The sequence below is a fragment of the Chlamydotis macqueenii genome, chromosome 10 (assembly GCF_036417535.1).
Source record: "Chlamydotis macqueenii isolate bChlMac1 chromosome 10, bChlMac1.mat, whole genome shotgun sequence".
NCBI lineage: Eukaryota > Metazoa > Chordata > Aves > Otidiformes > Otididae > Chlamydotis > Chlamydotis macqueenii.
This window is the reverse complement of record NC_141565.1, coordinates 13,106,385-13,125,226: the sequence shown is the minus strand read 5'-3', so window position 1 is coordinate 13,125,226 and position 18,842 is coordinate 13,106,385. Positions and strand designations below refer to the sequence as shown.

General features: G+C 42.4%; 1 protein-coding gene across 5 annotated transcripts in view; it reads right to left on the bottom strand.

The window, feature by feature from the left end:
* SETD5 (SET domain containing 5) overlaps positions 1-18,842 on the bottom strand; it is a 68,456-nt gene that overhangs the window by 23,966 nt on the left and 25,648 nt on the right. For 3 of the 5 annotated variants that reach the window (XR_015259605.1, XM_086755931.1, XM_086755934.1), the window contains exons 2-13: positions 18,156-18,330; positions 14,274-14,379; positions 13,182-13,393; positions 12,811-12,869; positions 12,223-12,410; positions 11,005-11,043; positions 9,232-9,474; positions 4,118-4,266; positions 3,680-3,797; positions 3,146-3,255; positions 2,614-2,863; positions 2,334-2,414 (exon numbers count right to left, since the gene is read on the bottom strand). Coding sequence is in view for 4 of the 5 variants with exons in the window: in XM_086755931.1 (XP_086612057.1) it covers positions 2,334-2,414; positions 2,614-2,863; positions 3,146-3,255; positions 3,680-3,797; positions 4,118-4,266; positions 9,232-9,474; positions 11,005-11,043; positions 12,223-12,410; positions 12,811-12,869; positions 13,182-13,393; positions 14,274-14,379; positions 18,156-18,226 (1,626 nt within the window). In the remaining variant the exon portion in view is untranslated. The remainder of the gene's footprint in view (positions 1-2,333; positions 2,415-2,613; positions 2,864-3,145; positions 3,256-3,679; positions 3,798-4,117; positions 4,267-9,231; positions 9,475-11,004; positions 11,044-12,222; positions 12,411-12,810; positions 12,870-13,181; positions 13,394-14,273; positions 14,380-18,155; positions 18,331-18,842) is intronic. The other 2 variants (XM_086755932.1, XM_086755933.1) reach the window with 2 other exon arrangements.

Below are 18,842 nucleotides of genomic sequence, written 5' to 3'. Positions count from 1 at the left end.
AAAGAGGAGGAGGCAAGAACAGATACGGGATGCAGCACAGGAAGCAGAACAACTGCCAAACAGCAATGACTAGAGCCAGAAAAGGGACAGAGAGAAGCAGTTATTTTCAGATATTTGCATTTTTCAACATGGCAAATTTCCCAGCATAACAACAACATAATCATGTGTTCATAGAGTAACTAGAAGAACTAGACTTTGTTCTTAAATAGGACCACTTAGATACTACTGAGTTGTATTTATAAAATAGCCACAAAGAAATGCATTATTTTGAAGAACTAAAAACCATATGAAAGAATAAATAAAGTTAAGAGATGACCTGGAAACAAATAGAGCTACTCACTAATGACCAAGCATTAGAAGCAAACAGAAGCCAGAGGCAACAGAAGTAAGTGAATCAGTAATTTGCAGCAAGTGTAACACACCACACCAACTGACTAAAATTATCTAGATTCATTCCTTCTCTGATGTCAGGAGATCACCTAGCTCAAAAATAAAAGCTCTTGTCTAAGCAGCTTACACAGTGGATATGAAAAACAGAACATGAGAGAATAGAAAGGCAAAACAAAGGTATCAGGTAAACAGAAAGGACAGGAAATCTTATCACCTAGCTGTGTCAGAAGTAATTGGTTATTTCGCTTGTAAAAGGCCCAGTACAATAATGCTGCAGTACCTGGCAAAAGCGAGGCTGAATCAAGGGAATTTTAAGAAGTGGTGTCAAGTGCCTTCTGAGATTTGTCATGGAGGAGAAAGTATCTCTATGCACACAGTAGTACTCAATCACAGCAGCCTGCTCTGTTTGCTGTTCAAAAATACTCAATACACACACATAAAAATAGAGACTGGGAAAACTATAGATACAGGTATTTACCTGGTGCTAAGTATAGAAAACTGAACCTCATTAAAAAAGATTAACTGGGGAAACGTACAGGAACAGGGCTTACAGGCTGATGGGAGACTAACACTTCACTTAGTCTTCTTGGACTATCCTGTCCCAGAAAGATAGCAGCTTCCCTGCATTAAAATGAGATCTTCCCTCCAAGCTTAAGGCCAATCTGCTGTAAGACTGCTCTTATTCAAATTTCAATAGAAACTGACTGCTTTATCTTGCCTGTTTGGAAAAAATCTATTAGATAATCCAGTGATCTCTGCTGGATGGCCCCTGGCTCTGCAATTCAGTGCACTATCTTATGCACTTAAAGCATTCTTAGGAAATTTACACGTGGAAGATCCATACCTCCATTAGAGAAAGAAGGGTGATTAAGGGATTTGGTTAACAAAGGAAAAGCAGGGAACTCCTAGCTCCAATACATTTGTTGGCTGGTAGGAGGATGGGAGCACCTTTTCTTCCTTACTTTTTTAGTTGGCTAGTTGCTTTCTTTGGGGGTGGATTGCTTGTTTTCGTTTATTATTTTTGTTTTGTTTGGCGTTTCTTTATTTATTTATTAATGAATTAAGTAGAATCAGAACAAATGCATTCACATGCATAAAACGTTCTAATCCAGGGAGCAATCCCAGGTGCCATAAGAAGCACAAAAAAAAAAAAACCAAACCCAAGAAACAAACAAAAAAAACACAAACTCAAAAAAACCCCAATCCCAGCTCTACTCAGTACAGAAAGAGGCTGAGAAGGAACTCCGTTAACAAAGATCCGAAAGTCCCGAGAAATATTTTGACCAAGACGACTGATTAAGACAACAATTTGTGAGCACAAAGGGTTTTCCTAATAAACCACACAGTAAATTTTGCTGACGTGTGCCAGTAGTGCTGTTGGTGGTCTATCCCTCCTATCAACTTTTGCCACTTGATCCTACCCTTTTCCCACATAGCAACACGTTTATAAACTCATACAGGGAATAGGAACATCTTAACAAACCTAACTCAGCAAAATGGGTCAGGTTTTAACAAGAATCAGTTTCTGGTTCATCACATGGCTCCATAAATTCTTGTACTGGCAATAAGGAAGGGCAGCAGGAACATAAAAAGGGTGCAATTACCCTTTTTTAATTTGGTGCAGTTTGTTTTGTAAATGGTATATTTTGGACTACAGAATAGCCCTGAATGTCAAAGTTAAACTTTTAAACCAGGAAACAAATCTGTTGTGTACATTCTAATCTTCATTACCCTAACAGAAATCCTGTGATGTGGAGTCAACCTGGGAGTTTTTTGGTTGGTTTCTTTTTGTTTGTTTGTTTTTGGTTTTTTAAATCAAATTATGAAGACAACTGACAGCTGGAATTTGTGTTGAAACAACTGAAATAAGCAACTGGACCTGTTGGTCAGTACATGAAGCAAGCCCTAAGGCGGATGATAACCAGACTGAGAAAGGTACTTGCCCGTCGGCTGTGGACCAAGGCTCCCTGTTCATCAACAGGCTCCTCTTTCTCCCCTTCTTGTTTCTCTTCTTTCTCTGCCACCTGAAAGAGAAGCCCAGACTTAGTATGTCAAACAAAATCCGGTACTGTTTTCAAGTTATCAAGATTCCCACAGTAATCTAATGTGCTAAAGGTTTAAAAAAGGCCTCCCATAGTTTCTGAAGATCTCAGCCCTGTATTGGATCAGATTTCCCACCTCTGAATGATAAAAATATACACAACAAACTGTCAAGGGTTTTACCTCATTGTCACTGACTGCTGCAGGTCCCTCCGGAACTTCCTCCGTTTGTTGACTGCTGTTCTCATCCGATGCAATGCCCTGCTGTTCCATTTCTAGTTCCTTTCGACGGGCTTTTCGCCGGCGTGTTTCTGCCCCAATCAGTGTGCCTAAAACAGGTGGAGGTAGGTGTTCTGCAGCATTTGGGCTACGTTTCTGCACAGGGCAATTCCGGTTCCCCTTGTGACACGCACAGTCCACTTTATAGTTGCTGCTCCAAAACACAAACATAATTCATGTCACTCTTCATTTCTCAACCCGTGTACAGAGACATTCAATGCATCTCCTACTAAACATCTCACCACGTGCCAAAGCAAGGACAGCAGGCTACCTTATGGCCTCTACTGGAGAACATGCCAGCAGAACTGGACAGAGTAGCCGGAAAATGCAATTCAGTAGAAAACGGAGCAAAATGTAGAATGCGAGGAAAGGGCTGGAGGAAGATGTCCAGTCCAGGAGGGCAGTGGAGAGCTCCTGGGTGAGGTGAAGGACTCACCAGATGTTGTACTCATAGTCAAAGGCGATGGTAACCTCTGTGTCCTTGGCAATGGTGGCAACAGCATAGATACACAGGTGGATCATCCCATCAGCAATCACATGACGAACCTTGTTAAACAAAGTAGAGAGAAACTAACATCTCCACAAGTTGCACTTCTTACTTCCAAGCGGGAAGCCTCCTTCTGCAAAGTAGCTCTTATCTATTTAATGAATAATTAGCCTAAATTCTCCATAGGGAAAAGCCGCTTTCACTGTTCTGTCTCATCCTGTGCTTTTCCACTTAACACTTACTACCACCTGCTTACGCAGCCAAAGGAAAGCCATAAAAGAAACCTTTTCCTTCCCAAGAAAAAATACATGTTCCCAAACCTCCTGGTCTCCTCTTTCAAGTCTAAATCATCAAACAAGCATGAGATGTAGAGAATTTACTTCTTTTACTGCATTTTAAGTTTGAATATTCTTAAAAAGGGAATGCACCAAATGCACGAAAACATGTATTTGCAATTTACAACAATGGTGAGGAAAGAATTACCTCTGCATTTGGAGTGCAGGAACGCCTGATGAACCTGGCATCATTACCAAAGGTGCGGGCGTCAACACACATTTCAACGCCATTGAACTTGGAGTAGAACAGCACAAAGGGATATGGCCTGGAGAAGTAACAGAATGTCTCAATCCCCAAATACCGAATTCCCACAGCACTTATAACAAGTATCCCTTACTTCACTGGAAGCAGAGCTTCCATCAGTGCTATTGCTCTGGAGGTTTACGCACTTCCATCACCAGTTTAACAGATCTACTTCAGAAGGTTTTGGTCCGTAAGAGCATCAAGCTGAGGTTGTGTATTTGATTTCACATTTCTATGGATGGCACAGCTGACAGGGGCCCTGCAAGTGCACGTTACCCCACAGAGACACTAGTCTCTCCGTGCCGTGATGCTCTCATACTAATCACTTCATAGTACTCTTACTTTTTGAAGAAATGCCCATTGACCTCGAATTGCTGTCGTAACATAACCTTCCCTCGATACTCAATTATAAGGGTATCTAGCGCCAAGTCTCTTGCCGCCCTCAGGATCTTCCGGTGCTTCTGAACCCGAGTCACCCTTCCCACCTGCAGCTGTAACAAAAAAACAGAGCAAAATATGAGAACTTAAACCAGACATCTCTAACTTGTGAAGAGCATTTTACCTACATGAAAAGAAAAATTAATCTAGTAGCAACACACAGAAACTCAGCCAGGCGAGTCTTTTGTTTATTCTGTAACAGTTTAGTAATGACCAATGACCGTGATAATATTTATCAAAAGCAAAGAGTATTTATTCCTTTCCTTCAACAGTAAGTCTCACAAATCTGTCAGACCCAATATTTCAGTCTTGCAGCTAGGAGGCATAACCAGACCTGTCAGTTGCTGCTAACAGGGAACTGCTCTGCAATTATGGCCACTTTCACAGGCAGAATAACTCAAATCTTCCCTAAATTGTGGGTTGTCACACATTCAGAGGAAAAAATACAAGCTTTTCCTTCTGTAGAGGATGGTAAATTCTAGCTAACAAGCCAAAGACTTAAGCTGGCAATTTCTATCTGTCTCCATCTAGAAACTTCTCTTTGTCTGTCTGCTCAAATTAGTGCTGTGGATTTATTTATTTATTAAAAAAAAAAAAACACGAAGACAGACATTTTTAGCTAACTAGTGACAGTTTGTGGAATCTTCTTAATGGTAAAGTCCACAGCTCTATTACAACAGATTTTCACAACAACACGTCTTGACGACAGTATGAAACCACACCATTCTTTAAGCACAGACATCCAAAGACAACACATTTTACAGAGTAATGGAGGGGATATTACAAGCACTGGGGTATAGGAAAGACTTCTTCCATAAAAACAAAGCACTTTCCTTGCTTAACAGGTTGAACCTCTCTGCAAGTAAAAATTATGTGAAAATGGCTGGCTGCCTCACCACAAGAGCTGTGCCTGCTCTTTCCTAAGCATGCTTTTCACTGCAGTAAGGACTCAGCTTTGATACTCTTCCGGAGTGAATTGAGGCATAAGTGTTCTTACTTCAGTAATAATGACAGTCATCTGTCTAAAGCAGAAGTAAAATACAAGATTTTATTAAAAGCAAGCTCCAACTTTTCCTGATAAAATTCTCTTGTTAGAAACAGCTACTGAGCAGTCTGCTCAAATGGATAAAAATCACATCAGCTTAAGAAGGACAATGACAGCATATATGATGTTCTAACCTTGTGAAAATAATGTTAATGCCTTAAGGCAGCACCCAGCACTGGGAGCCAAATGAAACCCTCCGTACTGACCATATGAAAGTATTGAACCATAGATTTCTTCTTTTGTAGCAATCTTGTATGTGCTCTGAAATTAAATCTCTTTGGGAAGATGACGACTTTCATTACTTCAATATGACATTATACTGCAGATCTTGGATTAGCCAGTAAAGTAAGGTGTATTTGCTGACTTCTCTCACTCAGGTCCAGGATATAGATAGCTTTATAAAAATATCCATTTGAAACCCATGCAGCTGGGAGTAATGTTCTTGCTATTCCAGATCTCCTCTTAGATACATATCCAGTGCTACACTTATCATGCCTGCAGAGTAGATCTTTTTCATACCACTGTATCTGCCAGCAATTGGAAAAACCTCCATGTATGTACTGGAGACTCTGAAAAGCCTTGCAAGGTGTTATTCATCTCTTCGTATCTCAGGTTCTGATAGGAGCTCACAGAGGATTCCTCAAGTCCACTGAACTGGCATAAAAGAAACATGTTATTTCCAGATTAAGAAGCCACACTGCTGCCCCTGATTTCTCATCAACAAACTCATGATATGAGTGATCTGTAGGGTAAGACTGTTTACATTGCCGAGAGTAGTAGGAGTTTTCTGTGGCTAAACTATTTTTAAAATCTTTGGATACACTTTGTACTATCCAACTGTGGTAACAGAGAATAAATAAATGGGACTACATTTGTTAGTGTGTGAGAGAAGATAAAGTATCTGAAGTAAGTACACAAATTAGGACTGAGGCACAAGTGTGTCTCCAGTTGAATAATTTTGTTTCCACACTACCACTTGTCTGCTGTCATAATCAGCTCCTCATCTAAGCTGGCTCTACGCAGGAGCGTTGGACCAGATGACCTTCCGTGGTTCCTCCCAACGTAAATTATTTTACTACTCTATCCAATTCTTTTAGTATATTTCAGAGATGCGAGTTAAGTGTCTGGTAGCCTTCACTCTCACCTTTGGCCCATGACTGACTTGTATTACTGTTCTCCTGATGCTGGAAAACAGCTTGGGGAACACAGGTGGGACAAGGTGGAGTGGGGGGAGAAGAGAGCCCATGAAGAAAAGAGAAGCTCTCCATCTGTGAAGTTCACAATGATCTGAATTTGGCAAAACAAGAATGATGTCATAGCTTTTCTGATAAGATCCTAGCTCAGCCTGTTGGTTTTTTTTCTCCGAATTTAGAAATATGAAGAGGATTAGCTGCCATGCTTTCATGTGTGAAAAGAACAAATGATTTTACTCATGTCATAGGCTAGGGATTGCTGACTGCTAATCAGACAAAACTGTTTTGATATGTTTGCAGAGCAACATCTGCATAATACTCAGTGGCTTTATTTTGTAAAGGCCCTTTCGCTCTTCACTTCAGAATGTGAAATCAGTCAGGGGTTTGAGCTCAAGTCAGCGATTATCAGAGGCAACAAAGAGCAAATACTGACCCTGGGTTTGGTTTGGCAACTGCAGGCAGAAAAGTGATTCACAGCTTTCAGTTTGTCAAGCATCTGGCAGTACCCAGCACTAAGATGATTTTATTCATGACACTGAACAGTTCCCTATTTTCACAAGTTTCCCTTTGCATTATTAGGATACTTGTGAATTGGTTTATCCAAAACATTCCAGTGATCAAAATCCCATATCCTGCATGTATAACTCAACTCATCTTTCCCTTTGGGAAGCTTTTCGGTCACACTTTGTTTTTTTTCCTCCCTCTCTCTCTTTTTAAAAAGTATACACTTGCATCATTGTTTACCCAGCCCAAACAACTCTCTCAACTGTGAAAGTATGCAGGGCATGTAAAACATTTTCTTTCTAGTCCTTTCTCCTCTCTCTCGAGTCTTAATGGCCAAATAGAGCAGTTAGGATATCCACCTTATACACACAGCTGCTATCTGCATATTGATACCATCTCTCTATTTTTTTTCTAGCTTGAAATACCTATTTTCTTATCTCCCAGAAAAGCTATTTTTACGTCCAGTAAAAAAGACAGTCTAGTTAGAAGAAAATTGATGCAAACCAAGAAGCCTTCTCATTTTGTCTAACAAAGATGAGACAAATGAGTGGAACAAAAACATAAAGCACAGGATGAGAGACCACGCACTCCACACCTGTGCAGGCTATCCTCCTCACAACACTCCATAGCCATCTGCTGAGCGGAGAAAACAAGGACATAAGGGCTGAGAAGCAGCAGCCCGGGACAGCCACCTGATCTTTCCTCAGGATCCAAGAGGAACTACAAAGCCACTAAGTGCCTTTATACTTTCCCAGCATGCACAATGACAGGTACCTACCTACAGCTTGTTTAGAGTAACTGCAGCTCTCTAGGAAGTTTTGCAACTTTCTATCTTTTTGTTTCTTTGGGATACATCGCATTTGGAGTCTTCTGATTTGGAATGTTGGCCACTTTTCCCTGTGGGAAAACCTATGTCTGTACAGGGAAGGGAGAGGGCAAGAGAGTATGACAAGAACAAGCACATTTATGTACAGTATCTTTTATAATAATCTGTCCTGCTGTAGTCTAGGAAAATGATTTAAAAAACCAGCATGTTTTATTACTTACTTCAGGATTTTTCCCAAAACTCGTGAAGGAGACAGAAGAGTTTACATTTAGATTCAGAAAACACTAAGACTTCTAGAGAAGCAGAACTTTTTCTTCCCTATATTTCCTCAGTTGCTCTCTTTAGGAAGGCTACTCACATAGCCAAGTAGAAGTGTTTCTCCCCAACCCCCACAGAAGTCTTATTATTGCAGAACTAGAGGCAAGAGTGGAAGGAAGTTGGGTCCAAAGTCCTCTTCTGCACTCTCCCTTACTGGCAATATCTGTGCCCTTCCTGATGTGCTTCACCTACATGAAAGTAGAGGGAAAGGTGGGAGGGAGCACGTGAACTTCACAGAGTGGTGAGTCAGTTGATATAAACAAGAATGATTCAAGTACAAACATATACCTGACATTCAGGTTTCTGACTCTGCTCCCCTTCTACAGAAGAGGTGCCCCACATGTGTTTTGGAGCCCATCCTTTTCAGTTGCACCTATCTCCATTCTCCCGGACAAGGAAGCCCCACAAAACCTGAAGTCAGTGGGAACGCTGCTCTCTGTTCAATAAAGCAGGGACCAGATGAAACATCAGCTAAGAAGAGTAGTAGGGAGGACACACACCACAAACACGTCTTTTTCTTGTTTTCCTTGTCTACAGGCAATCCATAAAGCTGACAAGACATCAATCATTGCGCATCTTGGAAAAAAAAAAAGTTCGGGAGAGACAGTTCCCTAAAATCGATTTTGTTGTGCAGTATTTGAAAGTTACCAGAGTTCAAATAATCATTGAAAATACTGCAATAATGTTGCAAGGTTCTTTAAAATAGTTTTTCACACCGCTTAAGCTGGCGGGGTGGGGGTGGGGTGGGGACAGACGGAGAAAAAAAAAAAAAAGAAAAAAAGGACAGGAATGCTCAGTTAGAAAGTAGGAGATTTCCTATCTCCAGCAAGTGATAGATCTGGTTCTGCCTCAAGCCATTCAGTGACCGAAAGCATTTCTGGTAAAATATCTGTGATTCATATCACAGAACTGTACAAAACATCCCCAACTTAGCAAGACTGATTTGGTTGAATGCTACTGTTTCTGAATCTATCTTGGTACTGGCATCTTCTCCGTTCCCTTTTATATAAAATCTATGCCTACTGGTCTGATATTATATGACCAAGCTATGATATTGTTCACGCATGCCCATGCCTTATATCTAGAAACCAGAGGACCTGACCTACCCCATTTCTGCCGCAATGGTTCTTACCTGCATCTGGGACCCAATAACAGTATTATTGCAGGCCAACTCTGTTTTGTTGATTGTGTCTAGCATAGCAGTTTTGCCCACATAGTCTTTATTAGAGTTTAGATGACGCTCCAACAAGTTCTGTACATCAGCACTGTACTGATTAGTAAAGGCTTCTTCGTACTGATCCGTCCAGAGTCGTATTCGGTTCTCCCACCCTTCAGCTGTGTTTTCATCCAGGGCGTGTGCTTCAGAAGGGGAATTCTGCACCAAACAGCAAAGGATGCATGGCTAGTACACAAGGGGAAAAACTATCCACAGTGCTCTAAGCATATGAATATGCTGCAAAAAAAGGCAAACCTATCCCAGCTAAGAAAGCGTCGGTTACGGGGACACCTTTTTCAAACCTGCATCCTCCAGAACACTGTACAACAGTGCCACTTAGGAAGTTACGAAGAACTCTGTGCAGGACCTCTTAAGAGTGGGTACTTGGTACTGTTACATGCAAAAAAATTAAGCTAGTAGATGGCCAGAAGTTTTTTTTAAGTCACTGTGGAAAAATGATTAAGTAGACTAAAAAAGCAAAGGAACAGAACACACAAAGGCAAATAAATCTCATGTAGGCTTGTCCCACAGTCAGCCCACTCACACCCAACATAACATTAGATGATGCCAATTGTATCTCAATCTTTGCAGTGACTGATCCCAAAACACTCCCGAATCCTCTAGCTAAATGGTCAAAGTTTCAAGAAACTGAATGTAAAGCATAAGCTAATGCCCAGAGGGTTAAAACTAAGTCCTAGGCAGTGTAAAGAAGAGAGGGCAAAATCAGGTAATCTGTTTAATATAATCTTGCAAGGAAGGGAAAAAAAGAAGCTGGTAGAAAAGAAACAATTAAGCTTTATTCTTTACTTGGCATTAGTTGAAGTAGCTCAACAAACTATATTCCAGAGGTCAGTAACTTAACTGGCTTCATAAGAGACTGACACTTATATGACACTAGGTATTAGTGACAAGGAACACTGAAGAACAATTGTTATTTCCATCATATATCTTAAAAGCATTAAGAGTTTTCATGCATTTTTACCCTCACAAAGCACTTGCGTACTATGGAGACAGGTGCACACAGACAGAAACACCACAGGATTGTCCTACTTCCTCTGAGTCACCTGCTAGAAGCCACTGTCATCTACAGTACTGGGGTCAGATGGAATTGAGTGAACTTTAAGACACGTCTTGTGTTTCTAGGAACACGTTTAGCTCAAAGTGCAAGTCTACTTTTTTTTTTGTCAAATAAAATTTCTATTAAATAGCCACACCTACCAGTATTGCAGAAAGTCAGAGATAACTATATCACATCCCATCCATCCCTAGAAACAAGGCAACGCTGCTAGGGACACCCAGCATTAAGCTTGTGTGCAACGTCGATGCCTAAGCTTAAAATATCTTTGATGCAATCAAAGATAATTGACCTCACAGAAGAGTGGCCACAACCAGTTGTACACCCCTTACATCAAACACCCCACTCTCAGGTGTCATGAATCAGTCATATCTCTTGGAAGTGGATAACATTAGCTTACAGAAAGTGATGAGCTATCTGAAGCAAAAGCAAAGTTCAAGGTGCAATTCCTGTGATATCCTTTTGAATAGGCCTGGTTGCAGTGCACGGTAAGGTTTGGGATTATCCCAAGGCTGGTCCCATAATCAGAAATTCCTCAGGCAAACCAAGAGAGGAATAAAGTCAGAGGGGAAAAAAGCCCACCATTGTCATAGAGGCTTCTCAGTTCCACTCACCTTCATCCTCAGAGACTTTCGTGAGCCCTCTCGAAATGCCTGTCCCCCGAACAATGAGAGAGAGAGGAAAAAAAATAAATTATATAACCTTTCCTCATAATTAGCGTCTCAGAACCACACTAGATCTTACTCCAACAGACCAACTCTTAACAAAAGACAGCAAGAATTACACGAAGATCTACACAAGAAGCAATGGACTTGAACAAAAAGACTCTGCAATGCAAAACCAGTGGAAGCTGCTGAAAAGCTTGATGGCCAGGATTTCTGAACTAAAAAGGCCTGCCTCATTCTTAGTAAAAATTTCAAGATCAAAACCAAAACTGTCCCAACTAACCCCACTTGCTTTGACAGAAGAAAGGGCCAGCAACAGAATCAAGTTGGTTAACAAAAAAACCCAACCCTGAAGACCTCACATGGCTCCTGTTCCCAGACTTTTATTTAATCAGTGCTTACCTGAAGAACTTCAAGGGAAACCTAACCTGAGGAAAATCATGGTAAAGCTAGCAGATGATGGGAAACAACCAGCTGCTCACACACTTGCATTCCAGTATAAGCAATCCAAAATTATTTCAATCCCCAAACCCTCACAAACAAGACAGTAAAGTCATCCCTCAAACAAATGTTCATCACTACCTACACAGTTTTCTACACAGGCACTATCTCTGTCCCCGAAGAACAGTGCCAAGGAGCTCTGCAGCCCAGGCTCCTCAGCATAGCCTGCTAAGAAATGTCACACTCCCTTCATTTTTCACTCCATTCAGAGACTCCCCCTTTGCCACAAACAGACAGACTCCAAGAGCTATTTCCCCAAATCCTAATGGAGCAGAAGGGAAAATATGCGACTTCAGGCTCTGAGCATGAACAGACAGCACTGGGAAATAAGGGTGGTGTTCCAATAAGGTAATTTGTAAACCAACAGCCACGTACTCTAGCAGGTCACAAACAAAAGGCCAGGTTGGATGGGGCTCTGAGCAACCTGATCTGGTTGGAGATGTCCCTGCTCCTTGCAGGGGAGCTGGACTAGATGACCTTTAAAGGTCCCTTCCAACCCAAACTATTCTATAACTCGATGATAAGGTGTCACATTATTACACCAGAAAGAGCAATTCCTTACAGGACAAAAGTTTATGGTTTACTGGCAGCTTGTCAACCTGCTCTCAACAATACACAACGCAGCATTTAGCAGGAACTGCATCAACCTTGTCTCACTCCATATACCTTGATCTTTTTGGCCTTTGGAGCAGCACGAGCTTTTTCTGTACTCCTCTTCCTCTTCTTAGGTTTGCTTCTACGGACGCGGTTGACAGTCAGTGTGATGCTTGTAGGGGTGTGCTGCGTCGCTGTGTAAAGCACTGTAGAGGGAGATAGTTCTTCATCCCAGCTCTCAGTTGCACTGCTGTCCCCACCTACAGAGAGAAGTGCTTTGTCAGCAACCATCCCAGAGAGAACAGCTTACCCTCCTGTCCATTGTCATCAAGACGGCTTGATGACCCTGCATAGCTCTTCCCTGACAAAACTATACTACCTCAAGTTTTCCCACCCAAACCAGGAACATGTCTCTCAAACTTCTGGTATCTCACAGAATGGTACTGATGAACATTTCCCTTTTCTGTTCACAAGATAATCTGGTTTTCCCAACAGCTATCTGAGGTGAGGCAGAAGGAGAGGAGAAAATCCCAGAGGCTGGGAGGCAAATAACATTCGCAGACAGTGATCATAGTGAGATGACTACAGCAGCCAAAAGACAAAGGTCTTATAGAAAGAAAGCAAAAGTCACTGTTATCAGAATTACAGCCTCAAGCTCACCTGACACGTTGTCCTGCTTCCGACGGCGGAGTCTGATCACCTTCCCCCTGCTCATTCCTCTGCCAAAGGAGAATGGACAATTGAAGCTGGTTTGTAGGAGTAAAGTCACTTGCAATTTCAACAGGATGTCACAAGATGCGTGCCCTCAGTGGGGCCCAGGATGATAAGAACATCGATTTAACATCCTCATCTCCACTCCTGGTGCCACCAACACTTGTCAGGCTGACAACGCAAAGGAGGAGGGTCAATACTAGGTAAAGCACTGGGAAGAACGCTCCAGTTAGCAAAAGGAAGTCCATCCCACAGCCCAATTGTGACATGGTTTGGTATGAGAAGTAACACGAGGAGCAGTCCAGATCCATACTGCTTACCTGCACTTTTCACACTTGAGGAGGAAACCATCTTGGGAAACACTGCAGTGGCACCAAGTGGGAATTGATTCTCCTTCTGAGGAGCTCTCACTTTCCCCGGAGTTCTCCTCATCAGGCGAGTGCAGGCCGTTCAGTTCTGCACGAGGTATAATGGTCTGGACAGGAGGAGAGGCTGGCGGCGTTGGAGGAGGAGGGGCTCCGTAATTATGATCCTGAAAACGAGTATTTGCAGTACTACTTTTAACGTGAAGATACAATGCCTAGAAACTGAAGTCCCAAATCCACAGTTCCCAGGTTACTATTTAACAACAGGTGTAAAACAGTAGCCTGAATTTCTCAATCTACCAAGAAGGTAAAGCAATAGCTCTGAAAGATGTGAATGGTTTTCTTCTGCACCAATAAATTAAATTCAAAACCTATGAAATCAACTAGGCTATTTCGACTCTAACTATTGGTACTGCTAATAATCTCAGATGATATCAGTGGTCAAACACTGGAACCGGTTGCCCAGAGACGCTGTGGATTTTCCGTCTGATGAGATATTAAAAACTCAACTGGACACAGTCCTGGGCAACCTGCTCAAGCAGTCAGCCTGAGCAGGAGAGTTGGATTACGTCATCTCAAGAGGCCCATTCCAGCCTCAATGATTCTGTGACATCCTGTTAATTCCACAGTTTCAAGCCACTCTCCCACTCTTTCTGATTGTTCCTTGTTTCTCATAATTATCAATTACCACTGTGAAAATACACGCAGTTGAAACAAGTACAAATAGTGCACAATAAACCAAACGGGGCATAAAATTACCACCAGGGAAGTATTATATATTCATACATATTCACACTGCATTCATATATTTAATTCAGTTAAAAATCTATCACCTAAATACTAGTAAAGCTTGCTATAGAGTAGGCAAGACTCCACAAACAATAAACACACAAATGCAAAATACACGGCAGAACTCAGCTGTAACTCAGTGTTCCCTAATAAAAAAAGCCAAAACTCCTAAGGCTTAACAGGCAAAGAACTATGGAACAAGGAGAAAAGAATAAAGTAGACAGTAAAGAGCTGATTCACTGCAGAGAGAGTACTCACTGCGTAAGGCAGCCCGCGATAGCTGTGTTTCTGGGTGGCCCCATAGCCGTGGCTGGAGTACACATTCTTCTCACTGACAGCTGGACTAGCTTCCACAGACTCTGGGCTGCAGAAAGGGCCAGAAGTAAAACCCATCAATATAACATCATTTTTTTTGTGCCAGTATTGCACTGCTCTTTTCTATTCAACACATGAGCTCAAAATGAAGAAACTTCACGAAATTGAGGTGTTATGCGCTTCACCAGGCATCATGTGTGCAGAAGTTGTACAGGATGAACCTGCTTTCAACAGAGGGAAGCAACTCTGAGTAAAGGCCACCCTGGTTAACTCATTAAACTGGGTCTCAATCTGGTTAAAAAGATAATTAGCATGTAAGAAGCTCAGTTTTCTGATAGTTGAGGAAGTTTGGTCTAGTTCAGCATTCACATCTGAGCTCAGCCAGCCTAGTCTCAGCCACTGGACAGTACTGCCTTGTTATCTCTGCAACAGCTTATTTCAAACAGCAGCTAAGCAGCTTTCCTACCTCTGTGCTTGTTTCTCTCTCCCTCAGATACTAATTGTTAGCCAAGTCCAATGTCCTGTGATAAAGTCTGCATGAAACCTGCAACTATCCTGACAGCAACAATCAGGAGCTGGAGAGGCAACACAATTCACAACCTGGACAGATAGTGGCTACAGATAAATCAGATTCGCCCTGTGCTTTCCATGCAGCAACACGCTGTGCAATGTGCTGAAGAGGAAATTTGCTGCTGAGATACAATGCACTCTTCCACCACACGGTGGTGAAAAAAAGCAGCTAAAAAATGAAAAGTATATCCCTTTGCAGAAAGCTGCGGAAACCCTACTCAGAGAAGGGACAGCTGCAATTCAATGCAGAGAATATTAGACAATGAGACTAGAGACAGAATAACAGCAAGGAAACACACTGTCTGATACAAGCAGGAGATACAAGTCCGCTAACCTCTGCACAGATTAGAAGTAGGGCCCATATCAGAATAAGGAATCGGAGTCATGTCTGCAGCTCAAATCTCCAAAATTTTAGCTGGGAGCTGAGCAAGCAGGAAAGAAAAATGCAGGAAAGGAAAACTTTACCTTGGACCTCTGCTGCTCTGGTGAGATCTTGCAGGATTCTCAGTGGGTCCTATATTGTTAGTGTGAATCAGGCAGTACTCAAACACCAATGACCAGTGGTCATGTGTGGGGCAGTATTTAGGCACCACCCAAGAACACTAACCCCTGTGCCCTTTGGACTTCCTATTAGCTCTTGAAATCTCTGCTGCACTGAAGTCTGCCCCACCCTGGCACTAAAATACTCTCCAACACACTAACGTTCTGAGCTTCTGCCTTATTCTGGAGTAAGGTGGATCTGCCTTTGCAACATAAAGGAGCAATAACTTACTGTACAAAGAACTGCAGAAAGTAGTAGAAGAAGAAACCTTAAACTACGCAAACACCACTTCCGTAGTTCAGGATTCAGGCGCATGACATGATAAATTCAATTCATTTTCAATGTAACTACAACCAGCTAAATTGTCAAAAGCAGGAGATACAGGTGGTGGTATCTCTCAGAGCACTTATATCTTAACAAAAGACACAGTCTAGAGCTTGCCACATAATCCAGACTTGCCGGATCTTTGCAACGGTCCTTTAGGACTTCCAGATTGGTACAGAGTTAAATCTATTCAGGTTTAGTTGTATTTTCTGAACATTAGAAGGAAAAAAGCCTAAACAGGTTAAGCAGCAGATCCATCCTCTGTCCAAGTTACCCACATTCCTAACTACAGTCAGTCTGGAATACCAGTGATGCTGCCGCAAGCATTAGCAATAAAACTTCAAGATTGTTGGTGCAACGGTGTCCAGGGGCAACAACACTGGGGCCCATGCTTCCTCTGCAGCAGCCCACCAAGAAGCTTCAATAACTTCCAATATGCAGACTAACACAGCAAAACTACTCTGCAGCCTCCATGTCACCTCAGATGAACACAAACGCCCTTCAGCATTTTCACCTCCCTTCTGTATCAGAGGCTGGGGAAGATGCTAAAGCTCAGTCCGAAAAGAGGGCCAGCTAGTTTTCCTTTTACCTTTCCACTGCCTTTGTGATGTACATCTTTGAAATCAATCCCTCGTAAGAGACAAGAAGCTCAAGCACCCCAGACTTCATGCATCAAACTAGTAGAGTTTCAAAGGAGAAGTAGAGGATAGCCTTAGCTTTGAACAGACTCACGAAGGACACTTCAGCAGTAAGTAACAGTACATCAATGCAAAGCCTGGAGAATAAAGTCCTAGCATTCCAAATTTTTTATAAAACAGACAGAGGAACCAATTCAGAAATCTTCAAACTCCTTTTTTCAAAGCGCTCTAGCCTAGCCTCAAGTTGGACCTACAAATTTCTTACAACCAGGGAAAAAGCAAATGCTTTGCAGAAGGTTTACAGACAGTCTTTTTGATATTTAAATGTTACAAGGTACACGCATAGATATATCTGGCTCTCCTCTCTACCATCCTCAGCTCAGAAAGTAAAGTGCCTAGTACATGAGTAAACTATTTAGCACTCTTTCTCCTGTCATAAACAGTTTACAATTCCTGCATGTTGAGTCTTTAAAGTGCTGGTGTGGGAGAATCATGGTGACAAGTAATACTGAATGTTAAATCTTGAATAGTGAAGGATCCTATACCCACTGCAGATGAGCAACTTACTAGATTCTGACTCCTCATTTAAAAACAACATGTAAAAATACAGGCTTTAGGATGGAATGAAGCATCAAGAAGAATGCCTAGAATGGGGCCAGTGCCAAGACAGACAAAAAAGCGCATTAACAGTCTTGCAGAGAGTGCAACTATGTAGTCAAACTCTGTGCACAGTCAAATCAGGGTGAGATGGAAGGGAAAAACAATGATTCATACCCTAGCCCACTGCTCTTACAGCTCAAAATTCAGAGTCTGGAGCAATATCTGTTCTACACTGATCAATCTGACACGCAGGTATTTGCACAGTAGGTACCTTTAAATAATACATAGGTGAAATCTATCTCTAAAACGTCCTTTGTAAATTTTTGTAAAGAGATGCTACAGTCTGCATTTCAAAGAAGGATGTAGGAAGGCAGGAGATAGAAGCACACAGAAATAACTTGAGCCCTCCCTCTCGCCCCCGACAAAAACATAGTACTCATCCGAGCTGACATCATTCTAACAAGGGTTTTAAGAAAAGATCACAATGCAATGCTTTCTGGACCCGAAACGTGCCTGACTCCCGCAGAAGCAGAGTATTTTACAAGAAATGGTAAGTCCCCTCCAACAGGCCTCAGAGATAGGACTGCAGTGAGAGCTCTGCATAGCGTCCTGAGGCAGGGACCCCGAAGGACTGCCCACTGAGGTGTGTTTCTTGGAACCTTCTCAGTGGCAGAAACAGAATAAAGGTGTCTACATAGGCTGATGCTTTCTCACATCTCTGGCCAAGCTCCAAAGGGGTTCAGAAATCAGTCACGTAAGATCAGTACTGAGTCTGAGCTAAAAGGCTCTGCTGAGGGGGAGGCTCAGCACACCATTCCCTCATATAACAGCTTTTGGAAAAGGACCTGGCTTCTACCTTGCCGACATCAAGCATGGGTACAGCAAACACACAACTGCCTGTACTTGAGTATAGACTTACCAAGCAAGCTGATATAAAACCCATGCTGGAGTGCCCCATACTGTTGGAATTCTTCTTTTCCCTGTCTCATGGGTCAAACTTACTGATTTCCATAATACTGCATTTGTTAAACACTCACAGCCTGTCTCTGCATTGATCTCTCACACAGACAGTGGACCAGCACCAATCCTGCAGCCCCACTCCAGGGCAACCCTCTGACACCCTCCCCTCCTCCTCCGTGGGGTAACACTCACTCCGATCCTGCAGCCATGTCGGAGTAGGACGTATCTGGTGTGGTGACTCCCAGAGGGATTGCAATGCTCATGACGCCCGTCGGGGATCACGGAGTCCAGAGGGCAGCGACTGGCCGCTCCGAGGGCGGAGAGGAGCCGCAGAGCCTCGGCCAACACGTCACGGACATGGGGAAACCTACCGAGGTAGAAACAAAGCATTGCATTTCTGTTACAGGATGAGGTCTCCCTGTATACCCCTAAAGAAGGCTTTCACAGCAAAAGAAAAGCAGAAATAGATTTCCATCAGTGACATGCTGCATAATTTTTACTTCATGTTCATACGCGGGGCCAGGGAAGAGGTAGATGGTAGTAGTTTGATGGAGGTTTTTTTGTTTTTGTTTTTTTTTTTTTCTTTTTTTTTTTTTTTTTTACAGTGTTGGATTGACATGCAATGAGCTGCTCTGCCATAAAGCCGATAATGACAGTTTTCCCCTCCCCCAACTAAACTTCGGGCTAATTATCAGATAAGCAATCTATCAGCTCCTTCTGCATATAAGCAGCAGCTGTTACCTATCACACACAGCCCTTCATCAGGATTTCCTAGCTCCTTCCCCAAACAAGTTGCAGGCAAAGCCCCATTTGGGAGGACAACCAGACAGAGTCGAGGTGGACTGAGCTGAGACCTCTCGCTTGAGATCAGCTCGTACT